General features: G+C 37.0%; 1 protein-coding gene across 1 annotated transcript in view; it reads right to left on the bottom strand.

Annotated features, from left to right (window-relative positions):
- The window catches only part of LOC121387711 (MAGUK p55 subfamily member 7-like), a 60,858-nt gene that overhangs the window by 10,998 nt on the left and 24,179 nt on the right, over nucleotides 1-25,681 (bottom strand). Inside the window, exons 2-13 of the mRNA XM_041518906.1 lie at nucleotides 19,392-19,515; nucleotides 16,975-17,093; nucleotides 11,749-11,820; nucleotides 10,188-10,268; nucleotides 9,069-9,200; nucleotides 7,853-7,934; nucleotides 6,684-6,769; nucleotides 4,861-4,938; nucleotides 4,179-4,375; nucleotides 3,209-3,264; nucleotides 2,647-2,733; nucleotides 1,138-1,224 (exon numbers count right to left, since the gene is read on the bottom strand). Of these exons, the coding sequence (XP_041374840.1) occupies nucleotides 1,138-1,224; nucleotides 2,647-2,733; nucleotides 3,209-3,264; nucleotides 4,179-4,375; nucleotides 4,861-4,938; nucleotides 6,684-6,769; nucleotides 7,853-7,934; nucleotides 9,069-9,200; nucleotides 10,188-10,268; nucleotides 11,749-11,820; nucleotides 16,975-17,093; nucleotides 19,392-19,437 (1,123 nt within the window). The 5' untranslated portion in view covers nucleotides 19,438-19,515. The remainder of the gene's footprint in view (nucleotides 1-1,137; nucleotides 1,225-2,646; nucleotides 2,734-3,208; nucleotides 3,265-4,178; nucleotides 4,376-4,860; nucleotides 4,939-6,683; nucleotides 6,770-7,852; nucleotides 7,935-9,068; nucleotides 9,201-10,187; nucleotides 10,269-11,748; nucleotides 11,821-16,974; nucleotides 17,094-19,391; nucleotides 19,516-25,681) is intronic.

Here is a 25,681-nt window from a genome sequence, read left to right as displayed (position 1 = left end):
AATACTTTTGATATAGTACATTTATAAATGTCCTGGGCTTTGTGTGGTGGAGTTCTACTTGTTATGTGCTATAATTAGTACACAGAATCTCACCAATTAATACAATCGGTCTAAATGTCCTGGGCTTCCTGTGGTGGAGTTCTACTTGTTATGTGCTATAATTAGTACACAGAATCTCACCAATTAATACAATCGGTCTAAATGTCCTGGGCTTCGTGTGGTGGAGTTCCACTTGTTATGTGATATAATTAGTACACAGAATCTCACCAATTAATACAATCGGTCTAAATGTCCTGGGCTTCGTGTGGTGGAGTTCCACTTGTTATGTGCTATAATTAGTACACAGAATCTCACCAATTAATACAATCGGTCTAAATGTCCTGGGCTTCGTGTGGTGGAGTTCCACTTGTTATGTGCTATAATTAGTACACAGAATCTCACCAATTAATACAATCGGTCTAAATGTCCTGGGCTTCCTGTGGTGGAGTTCTACTTGTTATGTGATATAATTAGTACACAGAATCTCACCAATTAATACAATCGGTCTAAATGTCCTGGGCTTCGTGTGGTGGAGTTCCACTTGTTATGTGCTATAATTAGTACACAGAATCTCACCAATTAATACAATCGGTCTAAATGTCCTGGGCTTCCTGTGGTGGAGTTCTACTTGTTATGTGATATAATTAGTACACAGAATCTCACCAATTAATACAATCGGTCTAAATGTCCTGGGCTTCGTGTGGTGGAGTTCCACTTGTTATGTGCTATAATTAGTACACAGAATCTCACCAATTAATACAATCGGTCTAAATGTCCTGGGCTTCCTGTGGTGGAGTTCTACTTGTTATGTGCTATAATTAGTACACAGAATCTCACCAATTAATACAATCGGTCTAAATGTCCTGGGCTTCCTGTGGTGGAGTTCCAATTGTTATGTGCTATAATTAGTACACAGAATCTCACCAATTAATACAATCGTTCTAAATGTCCTGGGCTTCCTGTGGTGGAGTTCCACTTGTTATGTGATATAATTAGTACACAGAATCTCACCAATTAATACAATCGGTCTAAATGTCCTGGGCTTCGTGTGGTGGAGTTCTACTTGTTATGTGCTATAATTAGTACACAGAATCTCACCAATTAATACAATCGGTCTAAATGTCCTGGGCTTCATGTGGTGGAGTTCCACTTCTTCGTACGTAGGTATTTCCTCAGTGTCATAATCTACAATTAAAAACAAGTAAATTTTGTAATAAGTTGACGGAGCCATGCTCCATACTTGCTGTTAACTGTGCTACCTGAGCCCAACATACATGGAACCTGAAGTGCTTGCTGGGTAATCATCGACCATTAAAGCTCAAACATTCATGAGACACACCCATAATCGTACCTATATGGCGTTGTGGTAGGCTATCGGTCTACAGGCTGGTAGGTACTGGGTTCAGATCCCAGTCGAGGCATGGGATTTTTAATCCAGATACCGACTAAACCCTGAGTGAGTGCTCCGCAAGGCTCAATGAGTAGGTGTAAACCACTTGCACTGACCACTGATCCATAACTGGTTCAACAAAGGCCATGGTTTGTGCTATCCTGCCTGTGGGAAGCACAAATAAAACATCCCTTGCTGCTAATCAGAAAGAGTAGCCCATGTAGTGGTGACAGTGGGTTTCCTCTCAAAATCTGTGTGGTCTGACGCCATATAACTGTAAATAAAATGTGTTGAGTGCGTCATTAAATAAAACATTTCTTTCTTTCTTTCCTAAGGTTGAAGACAGTCACTTTACGCACTCTTGTTTTGGGTTTGTACACAATGAATATAACATATGCAATGGTAATGTTTTGACAGGATATACTTGGCAAAGGTACTTTTCACTTCTTTGATCTTTAAACTTGAACATATACTGTAAACCGTGAAAAAAATATGTGCGTATAAATTTCGCGTCCAACCTTATGTCGTGAAATTAATACGCACGCACTATTTTCCAGTTTGAAGTGTGCTTAAAGTAATTTGTTTTCTTTTGAAATATTTTATTGAGAATAAAATTCACAAAAAGATTCACTCAACATGCACAGCCTATACACGAGCTCTCCTTGATGGCGACTAATCGTTAATTGTTTTTATGTAACTTCAATCGATGGCGACTAATCGTTTATTGTTTTATCTACCAAAGGGTGTTAACAGTTAACAACTGAAGTTGTGAGTTGTGATTCTAATACAGGTGAAGTGGGTAGGGCCTAATCCCCTCTATAGACTCTGTACCAGGCACAATTGTTTGATGTAGGATAACAGAATATTGATTTACAGACAGTAACTTTATAACAATTACAGTGAGCTGTCTTTATCAACTTTTTTTTTGAGCTGTCAACGGTCGTTTGCGAAATTTACACGTCACGAACATGCGCTAAGGTATACATTCGCGAAAAAAACACGTCGCAATATTAATACGGTTTACAGTAGTATTTTGTCAAAAATTATGAAAAATAAAAATACACCAACCATAGATAAAGTGCAGTGAAGATTAGTAGCTAATTTCGAATTTGAAGGAAGGCAATGTCTTATTTAACAATGCACTCAACACATTTTATTTTTAGTTATATGGCATCAGACATATGATTATGGTGGGATTGTCAAATGCATATCATTACCTAAGTTCTGAACAGTGTGGTACATTGTTTTACGTAGTTTTTTCTGACGAGGAATTTTTGGGCTATATCGACATGGGCTCAATGATCCTGAAAAGAAAAGAACAAAATGTCAAATTATGAATATTCATTAGCTACATAATATTAAGGAAGGTAATTAACCATGACTATTCATATTATGAAAAGGTATCAAACCATGAATATTCATTAACTACCAACATAGGCAAAAAAAGAACAGAAGAACAAAATGGTTATGAATTCCATACATTACTTGTAATCAACTCATGAATATTCATTAGCTACATTTTATTAAGGAAGGTAATTAAAACCAGAATATTCATATTAAGAACAGGTATCAAAGTGGAGGTGGATAGCAAAAGAAGTCGAAAGATAGGAGGAGTTGCCAGATCAGGAAGAAATGAGATGGAATTCAAAGGAGAGAAAGGAAAGAGGACAGTGGGATAAAAAAGAAAAAGAAAAAAAAGAAGATTATTCTATCAGGGGAAGTTATCAGGTCAGAAAAAGTTACTCTTTCAGGGGAGGTTACTCTATCAAGGGAACTTACTCATGCCACTCTTTTCCAGAGTTTCTTGCTCATCTCGTTTAATCTTCATAATATAACTGAAAATAAATAAATAAATAAATAAATAAATAAATAAAATTAAGATTAACACTTCATCTTAGGAGGCTTCTGAAATATTTTTTAAATCTTTAAAAATTAACAAAATTTTAAACAAAAGTACATACATGTATATAATAATCACACAAAATTAAATAACTTTTGTAAATGTTAGAAGCCATATATGTTAACTTTTCCATCTAGGAGCCAGATAGCCCCGACTTGTATTTTTATAAAGACAGTATGAAATGTTTAAGTCACCAAAAAACATGGCTGCATGTGTAACCAAATTGGTCACAATGACGAGGGCTGTGTCAGAATCACTTCATTTCAAAATATAAATTACTTCTGGTGCAGACTAAGAAGTTTAAAGAGTAACACACATTTTATGCTGTGAACTGCACAACTTTCAAAGACTTGTGACTATCAGTGTTCATTTAGCCATTAACGGGCGGGGGGGGGGGGGGGGGGGGGGGGACGGGAGGTAGCCCAGTGGTACAGCACTCACTCGATGTGCGGTCGGTGTGGGATCAATCCCCGCTGGTGGGCTCATTGGGCTATTTCTCATTCCAGCCAGTGCACCACAACTGGTATATCAAAGGCCGTGGTATGTATGTGGGGTGGAGCATTTAAAGATCCCTTGCTGCTAATTGAAAAGAGTAGCCCATGAAGGGGCGACAGCGCGTTTTCTCTCTCAATATCTGTGTGGTCCTTAACCATATGTCTGACGCCATATAACTGTAAATAAAATGTGTTGAGTGCGTCGCTAAATAAAACATTTACTTTCATTTAGCCAGTAAAAACCGGCTGTTTTAGAATTGATCACAACGATGGGAGGGGATTGGGGAAACCCCATAATTTGTTATTTTACAAAGCCCTTTGCTTAAAATAAATTTAAATGTTAAAAATCACAAACCTTTCTTGCAACTGTTTACTTGGAATGAGGCCAGCTCTGCTGATTATCTCCCCTTCTTTTCTGGCCTGCCACCAGGTGGCGTCGTCCTGGTTTACAATATGGAGTATTTCACCGCGAGTAAAGGCAAGACTGGCATCTGGACACGGGTTATTGGGGTCAGATTCGGGGTCGTACGTGAAAAGGGTTCTTACTCTCATCTGAAAGAGAAAGGAAACGGATTAACAATAAATATATATTTATTATATATAGCAATGAAATATATAGATCTACAGAAATTGTCAAAGTTATATTCGGTGAAAAGTCATATTTTCACAGTAGTTTAGTTACAGTTAAAATATAGAAATCGTATTTATATTTTTGTGAACATTAATGAATCAGTTATCTCCCTTGTAAATTAGTACGAGTTTAAGTTTAATGATTACCAATGCATCTAGTTGTATTTGAAAATTAATTTTTTTTTTAATTTAAACAACTGTACCAATAACAAAATGGATATGAAGTGCAATTACAATAAGAAGCTAAATGAAGATGACATAATGTTCTGTAGTTGAGTGTAAGTTTTTAAACTTGATGTTCGAACCATTTTGTATTTGTGGGGTTTTTTTTGGAGGATCATTTTGGCTGAAATGAAAAGGAAAAGAAAAACAAGAAACCTGTGAAAAGACAGGACAAATGCACAAACCTGACTGGGCCTGTGCTCGGGACCATTTCTGAAGTGACTGGGAACTAGTTTGAGGGTAACAGCTCCTGTGATTCTTGTCTGAGGAGAGAAGTAGAACTATGTAGAATACACTGTACTACATGTTAAAACATATACACTGTATGACACAGACTGGTAGGTACTGGGTTCGGATCCCAGTCGAGGCATGGGATTTTTAATCCAGATACCGACTCCAAACCCTGAGTGAGTGCTCCGCAAGGCTCAATGGGTAGGTGTAAACCACTTGCACTGACCAGTGATCCATAACTGGTTCAACAAAGGCCATGGTTTGTGCTATCCTGCCTGTGGGAAGCACAAATAAAAGATCCCTTGCTGCCTGTCGTAAAAGAGTAGCCTATGTGGCGACAGCGGGTTTCCTCTAAAAAAAACAGTGTCAGAATGACCATATGTTTGACATCCAATAGCCGATGATAAGATAAAAAATCAATGTGCTCTAGTGTAAACCACTTGCACCGACCAGTGATCCATAACTGGTTCAACAAAGGCCATGGTTTGTGCTATCCTGCCTGTGGGAAGCACAAATAAAAGATCCCTTGCTGTTAATTGTAAAGAGTAGCCTATGTAGTGGTGACAGCGGGTTTTCTCTCAAAATCTGTCTTGTCCTTAACCATATGTCTGATGCCATATAACCGTAAATAAAATGTGTTGAGTGCGTCATTAAATAAAAGTTTCTTTCTGTATGACACTGTTATAACATATACACTGTATGACATTGTTATAACTTATATACTGTATAACACTGTTATAAAATATAAATATACAATGACATATTTTTCTTGCCCACTGGACAGGATTATCCAGCTTTTGCATAGTGCTACAAAAATCTGTCTGACCCTAGGGCTAGATAAATCTGTCTGACCCTAGTGCTAGATAAATCTGTCTGACCCTAGTGCTAGATAAATCTGTCTGACCCTAGGGCTAGATAAATCTGTCTGACCCGAGGGCTAGATAAATCTGTCTGACCCTATGGCTAGATAAATCTGTCTGACCCGAGGGCTAGATAATTCTGTCTGACCCGAGGGCTAGATAAATCTGTCTGACCCGAGGGCTAGATAAATCTGTCTGACTTGAGGGAGAGATAAATCTGTCTGACCCGAGGGCTAGATAAATCTGTCTGACCCGAGGGCTACATAAATCTGTCTGACCAGAGGGCTAGATAAATCTGTCCGACCCGAGGGCTAGACGATTTCAACACACGCATGACATCTTAGCTCATGTTTTACGACAATTGACGTCATAACTCATGTTTTCGAGAATTCTGTTTGCCATTTAACGTTGTATCATTGTTTTTAAAATATTTAAACAAATTTAAACTTTATTGGTAAGTTGTTACATTTTTATGTTGTGGCATAATGTGGACTATATTTTTCCACGTATGATTAAAGGAGTTTGTAGGTGAAATGTTTGTGAATCGTTCTAAAAATAAACAAACCATAGCTTACAAAATTAATGTTTTGTTACTGTAATTAATTGGGCAAGAAAAAGAATCAATCACCGTTGTGAGGTATAGATAAGGCAATTCCAATCCTCAGGACAAAATATTTTTGTAAAAAAAAACCCATTTTGTCCCTTGGGTTGGAATAGCCTTATCTATACCTCACAACGGTGATAGATTCTGTTTATCTAGCACCATGCAAAAGCTGGCTAATTCAGTCCAGTAGGCAAGAAATTATCATATATTACATATGCATGGTTTAAAGGAAATCTATTTATAGGTATTAGTTATTTTTAAAATTGCCCCCTAAAATCAAATTTTAAAGAAAAAGTTTATTACGATAACTTACCAACATTTCGATGACATCATCAGGGTTTTGACCTTTGACACAAACCCCATTTACTTCCTGTAGCTCATCACCAACTCTAATTAGACCTACAATAGAGGAATTAGGCTTCATGACAATGAAATACTAAAATGATACATGGTCGAAAGTGAGAAAAGGCATCTGATATATATATGGATGACGTCACTTAAAAACTGAATGTTATCCTTCAATAAACCTCATTACGTCAAATGGGACGTCATTACGCCAAGCAGGTCACATAAGGATTTTTGTGTATTTTTTAACAAAATAAAAGTGTTGTTTGTAACTATAAAAATAGTTTTTAATGTTTTATGAATTTATTGATGTATAACAGTCACAAATGGTATAAAATCACTTCGCTACACTACATGATTTTATACAATAAATTCACCAAAAAACCCCCGACAAACAATTGTTATATAATGATGTATTACATATTCTTGCCAACTTGACTGAATTAGCCAGCTTTTGCTGATATTCCTGTAATGTTTTAGAGCGCCAATCGATGACGTCATCGCGTGATGTCGAAGTGTTAAGTCCCACTTGGCTTTCTAGTGAGACGTATCACTTTGAAATGCACGACAATATTTTTAACCATATGTTTCACACGTTTATTTTGAGCAAGAATATATACCACGAGAGCGCAAAATAAATGAGTGCAATAAATAGGAAGGGAAAACAACGTATGTGAAGTTCTGTATTTATTATTACATACCTTCTTTTATGTTTTATAAAAACGGTTTTTAATTTAACATCATAACAACACTTTGTTAAATCTATGATCAAAGCTCCTTTCATGGATTCATTTAACGTTAAGAATCATACTCTACGGCAGCCTTGTGTAATAGTTCAAATATGATATGACGTCATTTGTAAATCATATATGACATAAGTAAATAAATGGCACTAACTGCAGTAAAAAGAAAAAGGGAATTCCCCATTTAAAAGTTCCGGTCCAGATTGCACATATGTGCGATACAGGATCAATTTATTAGACGGTTTTAAAAGGCCTTTATCAATATAGTAAGATTGAATAGGTATGTAATAATCACATATGTGCGATACAGGATCAATTTATTAGACGGTTTTAAAAGGCCTTTATCAATATAGTAAGATTGAATAGGTATGTAATAATCTGTGTTACTGCTCACCACTTCGATCTGCGGCTCCACCGTGCAAGACACGAGCGATCTCAAGGCTGTCGGAGTCCTCACACAGCTGGATGGTGACTCCCTGAAACACAGTGGAAAAACATAACAGAATATCCCACACTAGATGATAATGAGACTAAGGAATATAGTAAAATAGCATTACGTATCTTAATACCAGAGCTTAACATGGATGCCAAATCAAGCCGTTATAATGCATTTCAAACATTCGACTTTTGTTTTCCCTTCATGTCTCTCATAGCCCGGCGGCAAGTATATGGTAAAGTGACGTATAAAAAAAAGAAGTATTAAATGAGAGTGCTCTTCCTTGCATGGGTACTTGAGTCTTGCCAGACTCGGTCTTTGTAGAGATCCTACAGAATTTCATTCATGCTATTCTTGCTAAACCTGTTCAAAATTCACATTTCAAGATAAGAGCGTAGATAAGGTGTAGATCCCGGCATCTCCTCTTTTTTATATACTGACATGAAATAAATAAATAAATAAATAAATAATAAAAGCCTGTTCAAATTTTTAAACATATCTTACCATGTCTGGCCTCCCTCAAAGATATGGTCCAGACAAGGATTTACTGTTATGTGCAGAAAAGTAGCTCACAGTGACATAGTAATAGTATGCTACACACCACCATCCCAAGTTGTTCCTACATGTGAGGTTTGATGGTCCTGTATGCATCTGTATGCAAGATATGGTCCGGACAAGGATTTATTGTTATGTGCAGTAGACCATAAAAAGTAGGTCACAGTGACCTAGTAATAGTACGTGACACACCGCTATCCCAAGTTGTTCTTACATGTGAGGTTTGATGGTCCTGTATGAAGTTGTATGTAAGATATGGTCCAGACAGAAAAATGTTAACAGACGGATGGACAACACCATACCATAATACAACCCATAGATGGGCATATAAAAAGATAAACTAACCAGGATAAGAAAGAAAGGAAGAATGAAAGGAATGATAGGAAGGGAAGGAAAGAAAGAAGAAAGAAAGAAAGAAGAAAGAAAGAAAGAAAGAAAGAAAAAGAAGAAGAAAGAAAGAAAAAGAAAGAAAGAAAGAAAGAAAGAAAGAAAGAAGAAAGAAAGAAAGAAAGAAAGAAAGAAAAAATGAAGAGAAAGGATAGCTTTGTGTTTTCCCACTTAGCAGTTTGAGGTTAAATTAAACAGACAAGAAAAATGTTGTCCCCAAATCCATACTAACGAGAGGTTCGTTGGTTTTGATGAGTCGGATTATTTTAACTGCTGCCTGGTCTTCATCACGGTCAACAGGACTGGGATCCAGTCTAGGTTCATAATCACTGGACGCCACCTTATCGTGGGTGTAGAGTAAAGCCTGCAATATGACCACAGAGGAAAGGATTGTTTCTCTAACTGTATCTGCCTGATTAAGTCTAGTTTCATAATAGACAAACTACTAAATTCTACATTTGATTATTCTTTAGTTAATCTGTCTCTACTAGATGGAGAATAATTTTTTATGACGTCATTGGTACGAAAAAAAAAGAGAAAGAGAAAATATATTTTATATAAGAAAATATAGTGATAAACTTTGTAGCCAGATGATACTTTTTAATAAAAGCAAATATTATTGATTTATTTTTATCTTGACCAATGTTTTTATAAATTGCATATAAAAATAGAATATTTCAATTAAAAAAATTCCACTTAAAACATAAATTCCATTAAGTTAAAAAACAAGCATTCTGAGAGTTCTGCTAATACAATACATGTCACCTATCGAGCCCAACACATTTTTGTATCACCTAAGTTCAAGGGCCATAACTCTGTGAAAAATGAGTAAATCACCATGAAGATCATAGCTGATCTGTAAGAGTACATGATGAAGCTATACCCATTTTGATATCTTGAGCCATTTTGAACAAAATGTTCAGAAAACTATATGTGGGACAGTTTGTTTGTTTTGTTTAACAACACCACTAGAGCACACTGATTTGTTAATCATCGGCTACTGGATGTCAAACATTTGGTCATTTCGACACCCACTGCATTTTTCCATTAGCAGCAAGGGATCTTTTATATGCACCATCCCACAGACAGGATAGCACATACTATGGCCTTTGATATACCAGTCGTGGTGCACAGGCTGGAATGAGAAACAGCCCATTAGGCCCACCAACGGGGATCGATCCTTGAGCGACTGTACATCAAGCGAGTGTTTTTCCACTGGGCTACATCCTACCCTCGACGACAGATGGAGATGAAACCTATAGTCCCTTCCAGTTGGACCGGTAGGGGACTAAAACACATCATATACATTAGGCCTACTAATTAGTGTCACAAAACAGTGAGCACCGTTTACCTGAAGATGAGGTCGTGATAAAATATAAAGGAGTTCTTGGACATGGCTGTCTTCCGATCGGAACCGGATCGTGCAAAACACCTGGAGAAGAAAAACGGCGCAGTAGGTATGAAAATGTCAGTGTTCCACAGTTTGTTTTGTTTAATGGCACCATTTATAAAGCACATTGACTAATTAATCTGTCCCACACTCGACCACTGGCCATGCCAGAGATTGGGTGTGGGAGAGACGTACCTGAACCTTAATTGGATAGAGGTACATTAATAAAGTTTACAATTACGATTAATTAATCATCAGCTACTGAATGTCTGACACGGTCTTAGAGAGAAAACCTGCTACATTTTCCCATTAATTTAGCACTTTTCCTAGGCAGAACAGCACATACCACAGCCTTTGATATACCAGTCACGGGGCACTGGTTGAGACAGAAAAATCAAATCACTTTAAAAAGTTTGTTTTGTTTAACGACACCACTAAAGCACATTTATTTATTAATAATCAGCTATTGGATGTCAAACATTTGATAATTTTGACATATAATCTTTGAGATAAAACCTGCTATATATTCCATTTTTCCATTAGTAGCAAGGGATATTTTATATACACCATCCCACAGACAGGACAGCACATACCTTTGATATACCAGTTGTTTATGATAATGTAAAACGCTAAATATCTGCTCAATATTTCAAACTGTAATAGTACATAATAAATCTACACACAAAACTTGAGCTGAATATCTCGAGACATTGTAAAACAAAAGTTTAGAAAACTATATGTGAGAGACCGGACGAACAGATGGATGGAGATGAAACCTATATAGTCCCCTCTGGTTGGACCGGTAAGGGACTAATAAACAGAAAGAAATGTTTTATTTAACGACGCACTCAACACATTTTATTTACAGTTATATGGTGTCAGATATGGTTAAGGACCACACAGATATTGAGAGAGGAAACCCACTGTCACCACTTCATGGGCTACTCTTTTTCGATTAGCAGCAAGGGTTCTTTTATATGCACCATCCCACAGACAGGGTAGTACATACCACAGCCTTTGATATACCAGTCGGGGTGCACTGGCCTGAACAAGAAATAGCCCAATGGGTCCACTGATGGGGATCAATCCCAGACCGATTGTGCATCGAGCGAGCGCTTTACCACTGCGCTACGTCTCGCCCCTGGACTAATAAGCATTCTGGACGCAATAACTCTGGGACAAACTAAAAAATGGGCCAATCAATCAAGGCACTCCAACCGTGACTTTGCCAAAATGATCTGGGGGAAAAAAAAATAATAATAATAAAAAAAAAATGGGCCAATCGTCATGAAAGTCAAACTTGATCTGTAACTCTATATCAAAGACAGGACAGCACTTACCACAGCCTTTGATACACCAGTTGTGGTGCGTGCACTGGCTGGTACGAGATATAGCCCCACCCCCCCACCCCCACTGGGATCGATCCCAGACTGACAGCGCATCAAGCGAGCACTTTACCACTGGGCTACGTCCTGCCCCGATCCTGAATAAAAACAATAACCACGTTACCATAGCAACGTACCTCGGCTGCTTGCGCAACAGAAAAATCGGCTACTGGACGAAGACGTCTAACACTCCTCAAACGACGGAACACCTGAAATTAGAGCGACGATGACGTTAATATTTTCATGAATTTTTTTCATTACACGCACATGACTTTTAAGGGATAATAATATTTGTTCAACGACACCTCAGCCCATGCAAGGAATGGAGGTTTCAAGGGTTCAGAATGAAACTCTTAAAATCCGAATGTATTTAGATTTGTTTTTTGTTTTGAGGTCTAAGGCCTGCATTAAGGGTGTCATGATACACTAATGCATTGATGCATCACAATACTACTGCTTACAATACAATACACGATGTTCTTGCTTGTCATTCAAGGAAGAACAGTGAAGCGGACAGAGAATATGTGCCTACTTATGTCAATATGTCTATGATGTGGTGTTTCATAATTAACACTCTGTGAAATATGTCTATGATGTGGTGTTTCTATGATTAACACTCTGTCAATGTGTCTATGGTATGGTGTTTCCACATTACCATTCTGTCAATATGTCTATGATGTGGTGTTTCCACCTTAACACTGTTTAATATGTCTATGATGTGGTGTTTCATAATTAACACTGTTTAATATGTCTATGATGTGGTGTTTCCACCTTAACACTGTTTAATATGTCCATGATGTGGTGTTTCCACATTAACACTCTCACAATATGTCTATGATGGGTGTTTCCACCTTAACACTCTGTCAATATGTCCATGATGTGGTGTTTCCACGTTAACACTCTGCCAATATGTCTATGATGTGGTGTTTCCACATTAACACTCTGTCAATATGTCTATGATGTGGTGTTTCCACGTTAACACTCTGTCAATATGTCCATGATGTGGTGTTTCCACATTAACACTCTGTCAATATGTCCATGATGTGGTGTTTCCATGTTAACACTCTGCCAATATGTCTATGATGTGGTGTTTCCACATTAACACTGTCAATATGTCTATGATGTGTTTCCACATTAACGCTCTGTCAATATGTCCATGATGTGGTGTTTCATAATTAACGCTCTGTGAAATATGTCTATGATGTGGTGTTTCTATGATTAACACTCTGTCAATGTGTCTATGGTATAGTGTTTCCACATTACCATTCTGTCAATATGTCTATGATGTGGTGTTTCCATGTTAACACTCTGCCAATATGTCTATGATGTGGTGTTTCCACATTAACACTGTCAATGTGTCTATGATGTGGTGTTTCCACATTAACACTGTCAATATGTCTATGATGTGGTGTTTCCACATTAACACTGTCAATATGTCTATGATGTGGTGTTTCCACATTAACACTCTGTCAATATGTCTATGATGTAGGGCTTCCACGTTAACACTCTGTCAATGTGTCTATGGTATGGTGTTTCCACATTACCATTCTGTCAATATGTCTATGATGTGGTGTTTCCACCTTAACACTGTTTAATATGTCTATGATGTGGTGTTTCATAATTAACACTGTTTAATATGTCTATGATGTGGTGTTTCCACCTTAACACTGTTTAATATGTCTATGATGTGGTGTTTCCACATTAACACTCTGACAATATGTCTATGATGGGTGTTTCCACCTTAACACTCTGTCAATATGTCCATGATGTGGTGTTTCCACGTTAACACTCTGCCAATATGTCTATGATGTGGTGTTTCCACATTAACACTCTGTCAATATGTCTATGATGTGGTGTTTCCACGTTAACACTCTGTCAATATGTCCATGATGTGGTGTTTCCACATTAACACTCTGTCAATATGTCCATGATGTGGTGTTTCATAATTAACACTCTGTGAAATATGTCTATGATGTGGTGTTTCTATGATTAACACTCTGTCAATGTGTCTATGGTATAGTGTTTCCACATTACCATTCTGTCAATATGTCTATGATGTGGTGTTTCCATGTTAACACTCTGCCAATATGTCTATGATGTGGTGTTTCCACATTAACACTGTCAATATGTCTATGATGTGGTGTTTCCACATTAACGCTCTGTCAATATGTCCATGATGTGGTGTTTCATAATTAACACTCTGTGAAATATGTCTATGATGTGGTGTTTCTATGATTAACACTCTGTCAATGTGTCTATGGTATAGTGTTTCCACATTACCATTCTGTCAATATGTCTATGATGTGGTGTTTCCACCTTAACACTGTTTAATATGTCTATGATGTGGTGTTTCCACCTTAACACTGTTTAATATGTCTATGATGTGGTGTTTCCACATTAACACTCTGACAATATGTCTATGATGGGTGTTTCCACCTTAACACTCTGTCAATATGTCTATGATGTGGTGTTTCCACATTAACACTCTGTCAATATGTCTATGATGTGGTGTTTCCACCTTAACACTCTGTCAATATGTCTATGATGTAGGGCTTCCACGTTAACACTCTGTCAATGTGTCTATGATGTGGTGTTTCCACATTAACACTGTCAATATGTCTATGATGTGGTGTTTCCACATTAACACTGTCAATATGTCTATGATGTGGTGTTTCCACATTAACACTCTGTCAATATGTCCATGATGTGGTGTTTCCACGTTAACACTCTGCCAATATGTCTATGATGTGGTGTTTCCACCTTAACACTGTTTAATATGTCTATGATGTGGTGTTTCCACCTTAACACTGTTTAATATGTCTATGATGTGGTGTTTCCACCTTAACACTGTGTAATATGTCTATGATGTGGTGTTTCCACCTTAACACTGTTTAATATGTCTATGATGTGGTGTTTCCACATTAACACACTGTCAATATGTCTATGGTGTGGTGTTTCCACATTAACACTGTGTCAATATGTCTATGATGTGGTGTTTCCACATTAACACTGTGTCAATATGTCTGTGATGTGGTGTTTCCACATTAACATTCTGTCAATATGTCCATGATGTGGTGTTTCATAATTAACACTGTGAAATATGTCTATGATGTGGTGTTTCTATTATTAACACTCTGTCGATGTGTCTATGGTATGGTGTTTCCACATTACCACTCTGTCAATGTGTCTATGGTGTGGTGTTTCCACCTTATCACACTGTTTAATATGTCTATGATGTGGTGTTTCCACCTTATCACACTGTTTAATATGTCTATGATGTGGTGTTTCCACATTAACACTCTGTCAATATGTCTATGATGTGGTGTTTCTACATTAACACTCTGTCAATATGTCTATGATGTGATGTTTCCACATTAACACTGTCAATGTGTCTATGATGTGGTGTTTCCACATTAACACTGTCAATGTGTCTATGATGTGGTGTTTCCACATTAACACTGTCAATGTGTCTATGATGTGGTGTTTCCACATTAACACTGTCAATGTGTCTATGATGTGGTGTTTCCACATTAACACTGTCAATATGTCTATGATGTGGTGTTTCCACATTAACACTCTGTCAATATGTCTATGATGTGGTGTTTCCACATTAACACTGTCAATATGTCTATGATGTGGTGTTTCCACATTAACACTGTCAATATGTCTATGATGTGGTGTTTCCACATTAACACTGTCAATATGTCTATGATGTGGTGTTTCCACATTAACACTCTGTCAATATGTCTATGATGTAGGGCTTCCACGTTAACACTCTGTCAATGTGTCTATGATGTGGTGTTTCTACATTAACACTCTGTCAATATGTCTATGATGTGGTGTTTCTACATTAACACTCTGTCAATGTGTCTATGATGTGGTGTTTCCACATTAACACTCTGTCAATATGTCTATGATGTGGTGTTTCCACATTAACACTCTGTCAATATGTCTATGATGTGATGTTTCCACATTAACACTGTCAATATGTCTATGATGTGGTGTTTCCACATTAACACTCTGTCAATATGTCTATGATGTAGGGCTTCCACGTTAACACTCTGTCAATGTGTCTATGATGTGGTGTTTCTACATTAACACTCTGTCAATATGTCTATGATGTGATGTTTCTACATTAACACTCTGTCAATGTGTCTATGATGTGGTGTTTCTACATTAACACTCTGTCAATATGTCTATGATGTGGTGTTTCTACATTAACACTCCGTCAATATGTCTATGATGTGATGTTTCCACATTAACACTGTCAATGTGTCTATGATGTGGTGTTTCCACATTAACAGTCAATATGTCTATGATGTGGTGTTTCCACATTAACACTGTGTTTAATCAGTGTTTTACTTTTATCATGTTTATTTCTTATTTTCAAATCATTTCACCCAAGCTTCACAGCACAACAAATATAACAGTGACAATGTTTTTGCAGGCAAAGCACAAATATGTGACACTGACAACATGCTTAATTGCATGCAAAACACAAGTGTGAAATGGCAACATGTTTACTTGCATGCACAGCCAACATGTGACAGTGACAACAGATGTATCTGATTAATTGTTTACTTGCATGCACAACACAACACATGACTGTGCATGCACAGCACAACAGATATGACAATGACAATGTTTCTTTCAAATATGTGACATCGTTTACTTACATGCAAAACACAAGTGTGAAATGGCAATATGTTTACTTGCATTCATGGCATACTAGATGTGACAGTGACATGTTTACTTGCATGCACAGCACAACAGATGTAACAGTGATAACATGTTTACTTTTATGCATTTGAAGCATAATAGGTCTGATTTCTTGCAGGCAAGGCACAACATATGCATCTGATAAATTGATTACTTGTATGCACAGCACAACAGATATGACAATGTTTCTTGCATGCAGAGCACAAGATATGTTACATTGTTTACTTACATGCAAAACACAATAAGTGTGATATGACAAACGTTTACTTGCATGCACAGCATAACAGATGTGACACTGACAATGTTTACTTGCATGCAAGAGCACAATGTCTGATTTCTTGCATGCAGAGCACAACATATGTGACATTGTTTACTTATGTGCAAAACACAATAAGTGTGATATGGCAACAACTTTACTTGCATGCACAATACAACGGATGTGACAGTGACAACAAGTTTACTTGCATGCACAGCACAATAGGTCTGATTTATCTTATAAATTGTTTACTTGTATGCACGGCACAACAGATGTGACAGTGACAACATGTTTACTTGCATGCACGACACAACAGATGTAACAGTGACAACATGTTCACTTGCATGCAAGGCACAACAGATGTGACAGTGACAACATGTTTACTTGCATGCATCAAGTAGCGGAGATCCTTGGAGCGGAGGAAGCGGCGGAGGTAGGCAATCTCGTACCCCTTGCTGGGCAGTCGCGCCTCCAGGCTCGGGAGAGCCGCAAGAAGCTTCTGCGCATCTAAACAAGAAAACAGGAAGCGTTTTTATTTTACGACACATTCAACACATTTTATTTACAGCTACATGGTGTCGGACATATGGTTACAGAGAACCCAGATATTGAGAGAGAAGGAAGGAAGGAAATGTTTTTATTTAATGACACACTCAGCACATTTTATTTACGGTTATATCGCATTGGACATATGGTTAAGGAGCACGTAGATACTGAGAAAGAAAACCTGCTGTCGCAACTTCATGGGCTACTCTTTTCGATCAGCAGCAAGGGATCTTTTATATGCACCATCCCACAGACAGGACATACCATGGCCTTTGTGACACCAATTGTGAAGCACTGGCTGGAATGAGAAATAGCACAATGGGCCCACTGACGGGAATCGATCCTAGATCAATCATGCATCAGAGGAGTGCTGTACCACTGAGCTACGTCCCGCCCCCAAGAACACAATAAAACTTCTCTTTGGGCGTTTTGTCCATCGGGTATTTACAAGCATATTAATCAGACTAAAGACGGCTGTAAGATAGCATATTTTTTGTTATTCTGTAACACAACTAGGATACTTTGGCAGGCATCGAAATAAGCATTGTCTGGTAACCCATTTACAGGTTACCACAAAATATAGCCTGGTAACCTATAGGTTACCACAACTATACGAAAGTTAGAAGTGAATTCCTGTTATCGGTACGACTAATGAAATCTGGAAGTAAATTTATCTAGTGGGTGCTGCTTAAACGTGGATTGCTGAAATTGCTTTGCAATTGCACAAGTGTGCATGAAAATCAGTGCAATTTCGTACGAGAAAACGAAACGTGGAAGTAAATTCATCTAATGGACGCTGCTTAAACGTGGAATGACTATAATTGCTTGCAATTGCACAAGTGCACGTGAACATCGATGCAATTCCGTACAAGAAAATGAAACACTGAAGTCCAGAATGCATTGCCTGGTTTACATTCGGAAACAAAACTACTGTTATGTTGAAACTTTTGTCGAGAACAAAACACCGTTCTCGACTTTTCTTACATGTGGTAACCTCCTGGCAACCTAAACGACCGTTCTCAACTTATTTCGATGCCTGCTTTGGGGCCAGTAATGAGTTTTGGTGCACTTACCTGAGTGGAAATAATAAAAGTCGTAATAACACCAGAATAAGTTGGGTCCTAAAGTGGGCAGTATAACAAGGTTTGACTGTACCTGATACAGTTGTTTTTTATTAAAGAAAAATTTAAAGTTTCTTTTGTTTAATGACCCCAGTAGAACACATTGATTATTAATCATAGGCTATTGGCAGTTAAAAAGTATTATAGAGGAAATCAACTACAATTTTCCATTAGTAGCACGGAATCTTTTAAATGCACCATCCCAACGATGATATAGCACATACCACAGCCTTTGATATACTAGTTATGGTGCATTGACTAGAACGAGAAATAGCTCAAAGGGCCCATTAATGGGGATCGATCCTAGACCCGACAGCCAGGGCTTTAGATTGCATCAAAGTCGAGGTGATAAACGTTGTGCCCAAAATACAGATGCCCAAAATAATTACATCCAAATTAACTACAAACATGCTGACCTCAAAATATTTTACTTCAAAATCACTCAAATGTTACAAGTTAATTAGATTACAATAACTTGAAATGTATTTCTGAATACTGACATCTCTCCAGCAGCTGTTAATGATGGTACAGAACTAAAATGACCTTCCTGTGCTTACAGAAAAAAAAATCCCCGTTGTGTCCAAATTAGTGAGATTTAAAGCCCTGACTGCACATCACAGTTTGTTTTGTTTAATGACACCATTAGAGCACATTGATTTACTAATCATTGGTTATTGGATTTCAAACATATAGTTATTCTGACAGGGCTCGAACTTAATGACGGCAATTGCTTTCGTTCAGATATAAATTGCCATAGGTCGGGAGCATCACCGATGGTACAAAATTGCCGTCTGTAAAGCTCTTCTGTGATGGCAAAATGTTTACACCTGGTGTACATTTATCTGCCAGTATATAACATGAGTACATTTAAAATAGGTCTACATACAGCAAAATATCCTTTCAGTCTTATGTATTAGCTGCAAAAGCTTTTTATTAATAATAGCTAAATCAATAAGCGACATCATCTTCCTCCGTAGAACTTCCAACCGAGACAACATATACCACAGCCTTTGATATACCAGTCATGGTGAACTGGCTGCTACAAGAAATAGCCCAATGGGCCCACCGACGGGGATTGATCCCAAACCGACGGCGCATCATTATTATTATTTGACAAGGTCTTGAAAAAGTAGCATACCTGGGTCGAGTGACACCTTGGTATGGAGAGGAAGAATGACCGGCATGGTCTTGCAGCGCCCCGTGGTGGAGACGGGAAGATAACCCACTCTAGATGCAGCAACATACCATCAGTTCACATAGTCCTGAAATTTGTTTGAAATAAATTAATGTAAACATAAATACTGTAAACAAATAAATAACATACATAATGTATGTATGTATGTATGTATGTATGTATGTATGTATGTATGTATGTATGTATGTATGTATGTATGTAGGTAGGTAGGTAGGTAGGTAGGTATGTAGATATGTACATACATATGTATGTATGTATGTAAACAGGTAATGCAAAATGGATATGGAGGATCTAGTAACGTTAGCATGTTCCAATGATCGATTATAATAGAAACTTTATCAGTTTGTCTCCACCAATGTGATGATCGATTATAATAGAAACTTTATCAGTTTGTCTCCACCAATGTGATGATCGATTATAAAAAGCCATAATTGATTGTGTGGGAAAACAATATTAGGAGCACCAGTTGTAATACATGTAAAAACATATTTTTGTAAATCTGCTTGCGCTATAATTATTTTATAAGGCAGATGACTTGAAACATGAAAGTAGTGATCAGGTTTTCGTTAACGCTGCGTTCGTTTCTAAAAATTATTATTTAAACAATTTTTTTAAAAGAAACTGCATTTATTGAATTAGAATGGGGATAACTATGTTGTGTTTGACCACTTGTGGACATTAATGTTGGTTTTACAGTTACAAATATCCATTTTACAGTCTCCGCTCCGCGTCGAAGGTAAAACTCAATTTGCAACAGTAAAATAAGCATGAACATCTGCAAATGGTCCAGTATAACAGTTATTTCCTAAATGTTCCTCCAGTTTACATGATGAACATGATGAAAATATTTTGGGGTTGGTGGTTGTTTTCATAACATTGTGTCAATAAAGACAAATGATATTAAATAGTTATTAACGATTGAGGTGCGTCCACCCCCCCTCCCCCCCCCACACCTGGGCCAACCTATGAATAACCAGTAACCAGAGCCCAGGGGTGGAATGTGGGGGAGGGAAAATTTTTGGCCAGAATTTGTAATAATTATTAGTTAAAAAAATTAAGATTTTACTGTCTGGAGAGTGTATTTAAAATGCAAAATGGAATATTTAAAGTGACAGACCCTAGTTTTTAAACACTACAACATATTTCTTTACTACTGGAGTCGTTTTTGATCAATGAAATTAAACATTAGTTAGATTTTGTTGTTTATATTATCCATTTCCGTACATCCGAAGTGTTTCTGGTCATCCCGATGTTTCTAATACCACAAAATGAATTTTTCATATTTTTAAAAATGCACGTACCTCTGAGAAGTAACTGTTATGAAGGTGAACTCTAGTCTATGTTTTAAAAGTATTTCCCTGTTTCAACCTCACTGACTCTTTTGTTTCACTGTATTGAAATAACTTTATCAAAATGTCTTACAGGTTTGTAGATAAACCAAACTTTAGGTCAATTTTCACAGTTGCAACTTGGGTCTGTGACTTTAATATATATTGTTCCACTGAAAGGACAGCACACACCATGGCTCTTATGTATCAATTGTAGAGCACTGGATGGGATGGGGGGGGGGGGAGGAGGAAAAAGCCGTATTTGATTCATATTTCAAGTGGGCACCCTACCACAGGTAAATCACACATGAGGTGGGTGGGTGGTGGAGGGGCATGCATTGTCTCAATAAGATAACAACTGAAGTGGTTTAACCAATACCCAGAGCTTGCACTTGTTACCTATACCAACTTTGAAATGATTGAAATTTAAAGGGGGCATACCCAAGTTTTTAAACACTAAGGCATATTGTTTACTATTAGAGCCGTTTTTGATAACTGAAATCATACTTTACTTATTTTATTGTTTATGAACATTCGAAATGGTTTTGGTCATCCTGGTGTTTTTAATACATGTATCACAAAATGCATTTCTCAAATTTTTAAAAACCCATGTGTGTCAGAGTAGTAATAGTTATGGAGTTGAGTTTTAGTCTATTTTTCGAGGGTATTTCACCATTGCAAAGTCACAAACTCATGTTTCACTCAATTGTAACTTTAACTAAGATTAACTAAACTTAGTGTTAATTTTCACAGGTTGAAAAAAGGGTATGTCCCTTTAAGCTCACCTATGGCAACTTTGAGCCAGAACCTTTAAACCAGTAACTTTTGCAACAAAAAAAAAAAACAAAAAAAAAAAAAAAAAAAAAAAAAAAAAAAATTATCCGTTGACATATGGCAGTTCATGACGCCATGGCAACTACTGGCAGTTCTAATGTGTTTCTTTCATGGGATATCTCTGACTATGAGAGAAATGGTGAATACTACATGAGTTCCCATGAGAGGCCATTTATATTGTAATGAGTCTGTTTTCAATCGTACGGTATATCAAGAGCGATCGCTCTTGATGTTCGATTGAGAACATACGAATTGTGATATAAATAGTGTCTTTCGGGACCGAGTATAGTATTCTATTTATTACACTACACGTCAATGAACAAAAGTCGGACAGAAGTTCAACTGAGGAAGATGATGTTGCTTATTGATTTAGCTATTTATCAATGAAACCTTGCATTCCTGGAAAACAGTGTATAGAGCCATCATTAAAAAACACTACTGGACCAAATTATCAACATAAATTAAAAACATTATCACAAATGCCTATAGAAATTGTCTTAAAGTTTCCGAGAAATACTAAATATGTGCCGAATTCGCAACTCTTAAGGAAGGAAATGTTTTATTTAACGACACACTCAACACATTTTATTTACGGTTATATGGTGTCGGACATATGGTGTCGGACCACATAGATATAGAGAGAGGAAACCTGCTGTCGCCACTCCATGAGCTATTCTTTTCTATTAGCAGCAAGGGATCTTTTATATGCACCATCCCATAGACAGAATAGCACATACCACAGCCTTTGATGTACCAGTTGTGGTGCATTGGCTGGAGCGAGAAATAGCCCAATGGGCCCACTGATGGGGATCGATCCCAAACCGACCGTGCATCAAGCGAGCGCTTTACCACTGAGCTACGTCTCGCCTCCAACTGTTAAGGAAACCCGTGGGAATGTTGCCACCTCTACACAATGATGAGGAGCAGCACACGCAAGGGTAAAACTAGAGGAATAATAACAGTTAACATGTTCTGCGACAATTAATTAGGAACTTTTATAATCAACCATCACATCAGTAGAGCTTAAATTAACCAATCAGTTTACAGGTCTCTCAAAATTAACCAATCAGTTTACAGCTCTCTGAAAATTAACCAATCAGTTTACAGGTCTCTAAAAATTAACCAATCAGTTTACAGCTCTCTAAAAATTAACCAATCAGTTTACAGGTCTCTAAAAATTAACCAATCAGTTTACAGCTCTCTGAAAATTAACCAATCAGTTTACAGGTCTCTGAAAATTAACCAATCAGTTTACAGCTCTCTGAAAATTAACCAATCAGATTACAGGTCTCTAAAAATTGCGAGCGATAGTTTCACTCGTGAAAGTATAGTTTGTGTAACCCATTTTTCGTTCGTGTATTGAATTTATGACATCATGATTTACATGTTCACGATGGGCTACCAGGGTTTCTGCCAGAGGGTAAAATGGAAATGGCACCATACCCACATTTTTTTTCAGATTTTTTTTTTTTAAGTTGACCTTTTGACAAAATTAATGACTCTTTATCATTACTGTATGATTTTCTTAACCCTAACCCTAAAACTAACTCATTTTCTTTCTAGGAGAGGCCCCCCATACCCCATGTCGACTGCTGTCTCATTCAGCATACATGTATACATTGTAAATAATCAATTTCATAGCGCCATACCCAAAAATTACTTTCTGGTGGAAATGCTGGTTACCTAAAAACTAAATGGGTTACCTGAATTTGTTTCTGCGTAACCCATAAATGGATTACACAAATGTTCAATTGATCACCAGAACATCAAGCAGGGCTCACCCTGTACATGACCAAGTTAGTCAATTTTTATACAAAATGGCTACAACATTTAGTCTTAATTGGCTAGGCCTAATACAGTTTTCCTTAAATTAACCACATTTCAATTGTTTTCAAGGAAATACTCTACATATCACAAACTTGGCTAAAAGAAAATTTGTTCCAGAGTGGGGGTGGGATGTAGCCTAGTGGTAAAGTGCACGCTTGATGCGCAGACAGTTTGGGATTGATCCCCATCGGTGGGCCCATTGGGCTATTTCTCATTCCAGCCAGTGCACTGCAACTGATATATTACAGGCTGTGGTATGTGCTATCCTGTCTGTGACCTTCATTTTTGAAAAACCCAGGTGTGCTAAAAATCGCACTCCTCAAAATGCTTACGGGGGGGGGGGGGGGGGGGAAATCACACTCCTCAAAATGCAGAAGAGGGGAAAATCGCACTCCTCAAAATAATCAGAATTAGAGGCAAGAGACCGAGAGGAATTTCACCCATGAACATGATTAAGTTTGAGGAGTAATGATTTCAGTGGTATAGGAAGGTGCCAACAATGGGGGGGCACACTTTTATATTTACACACTTTTACACTAAAAGTAAATATAAAGCAAAATATTTGAAAAGTGGGGGGCACATGTCCCCCCCCCCCCACCTCTCGCCTCCTACGCCAGTGGATTTCTAAATTAAATATCTTAAGAGTTAATGTTTTGTGTTTTTAAAATAAATATCCTAATTTAACTAATATGATAGTTGTTCTCAAAGATGAAGGAATGGGCAATTGCAGTCTTACACAAGAAAAAGAAGACCATGAACACAACATTTATTAATTTCTTATGTATTATATGCATATCATGTTACATTAAAATTCTGAATCGTGATAATCTATTGACTATTTATGAACAAAGAATTGAAACTGATTTGTTTGTGCTTATTCTATTTTATTTAAAACAAGTACAATAATTTTAGTCTTCATCGTAGAATGATATGATTTCTCCATGGACACAAACTGTGAACTGAATGTGAATTGACATTGTAACAACTATGGTATTGTTATTAAGAATTCTAACTGTAAAATGTTTAATAAAACTCTAAAAACAAAAATAATGTCAGTAGGCCTGTTTGTAAATCATTTAAACTAAAAAGAAAGTAAAAGTACAACAACCACATGGTATAGGGTTATCAGTTATCATGATAGCATAATAAACATGTTATGTCCCTGCAAATTCTCTATTTAAAATAATAATAATAATAATGTCATAACAGAGAAAATGTCAACATCTATTGTTTTCTACCCAAATATATCTTTCTACAATTTTTATAAATATATATTTTTACAAACAGGATCAACTTTCATTATCGGTGTACTGTAGTTAACATGTCATTTATTATACTACTAACTCGAATCATAGCAACCCATCAACCCCCACCCCCCAAAAACCCCCACAAAAAAACACAAACCCCCCACCCCAAAACAACAACAACAACAAAACCACCCTAATGTAAATTTAATTTTAAAATATACATGCTTTACACTCGGTAAATTCGAATTACTGAGTTGAAATTAAATCGGTGTATGTTTGTTTCAAGTGCCCGTCAACCGATCACATGTACTTGAAATCTGACTCTACCAAGGTCAATGTCATTGGCTTTAAATCACATGGCAGTATCGTGAAACAGATCGTGAAAGTAGAAATGTCTGCGAGTACGTCGCTATGCTATTAACAAAAACAAAACCTGCTTTACTAAATTAGTTTTTTGTTGGTGTACGCGTTTACTGTGATATCAACATGTATAAACATTATACACATCATAGAATTATTGGACAACGCACCTATTATTTTTTCTGTAGGCCTATGTGATCAAAACGATGACAGTGTAAAATAAATTTCGCGATCATTACCTGCATTGTACGAAATTAAACAAAACAAAACCGACAAGATTTTAATAATAAGTGAACTCCTAGCTGATTGGCTCAGTGTAAACCAACCAATCGTGTTTCAATTTATAAAAAAAGTATTCTAGTAAGTTCATTGTGAACAGAATGGAAACGTTTGTGGCGTTGTGGATTGGATTCAATAAACAATTAAAATGGCAGTTTAAAATAAATAAGAGCGTGATTTGTTCACTTCAGGGGTGCGTTATTTCGCGCCCGTCAGATTGAGTTGATGAGGGTTCACAGGCGTGATAGTGCTGGCGCCCATCAAAAACGAAGGTCTGCCTTTGCTACTACTAAAAAAAATATATAATGGGTTTCCTCTTTACGATTACATGTCAAAATGACCAAATGTTTGACATTCA

Source organism: Gigantopelta aegis, chromosome 13 (genome assembly GCF_016097555.1).
Source record: "Gigantopelta aegis isolate Gae_Host chromosome 13, Gae_host_genome, whole genome shotgun sequence".
Taxonomy (NCBI): domain Eukaryota; kingdom Metazoa; phylum Mollusca; class Gastropoda; order Neomphalida; family Peltospiridae; genus Gigantopelta; species Gigantopelta aegis.
This window is presented reverse-complemented; position numbering and strand designations above follow the sequence as displayed.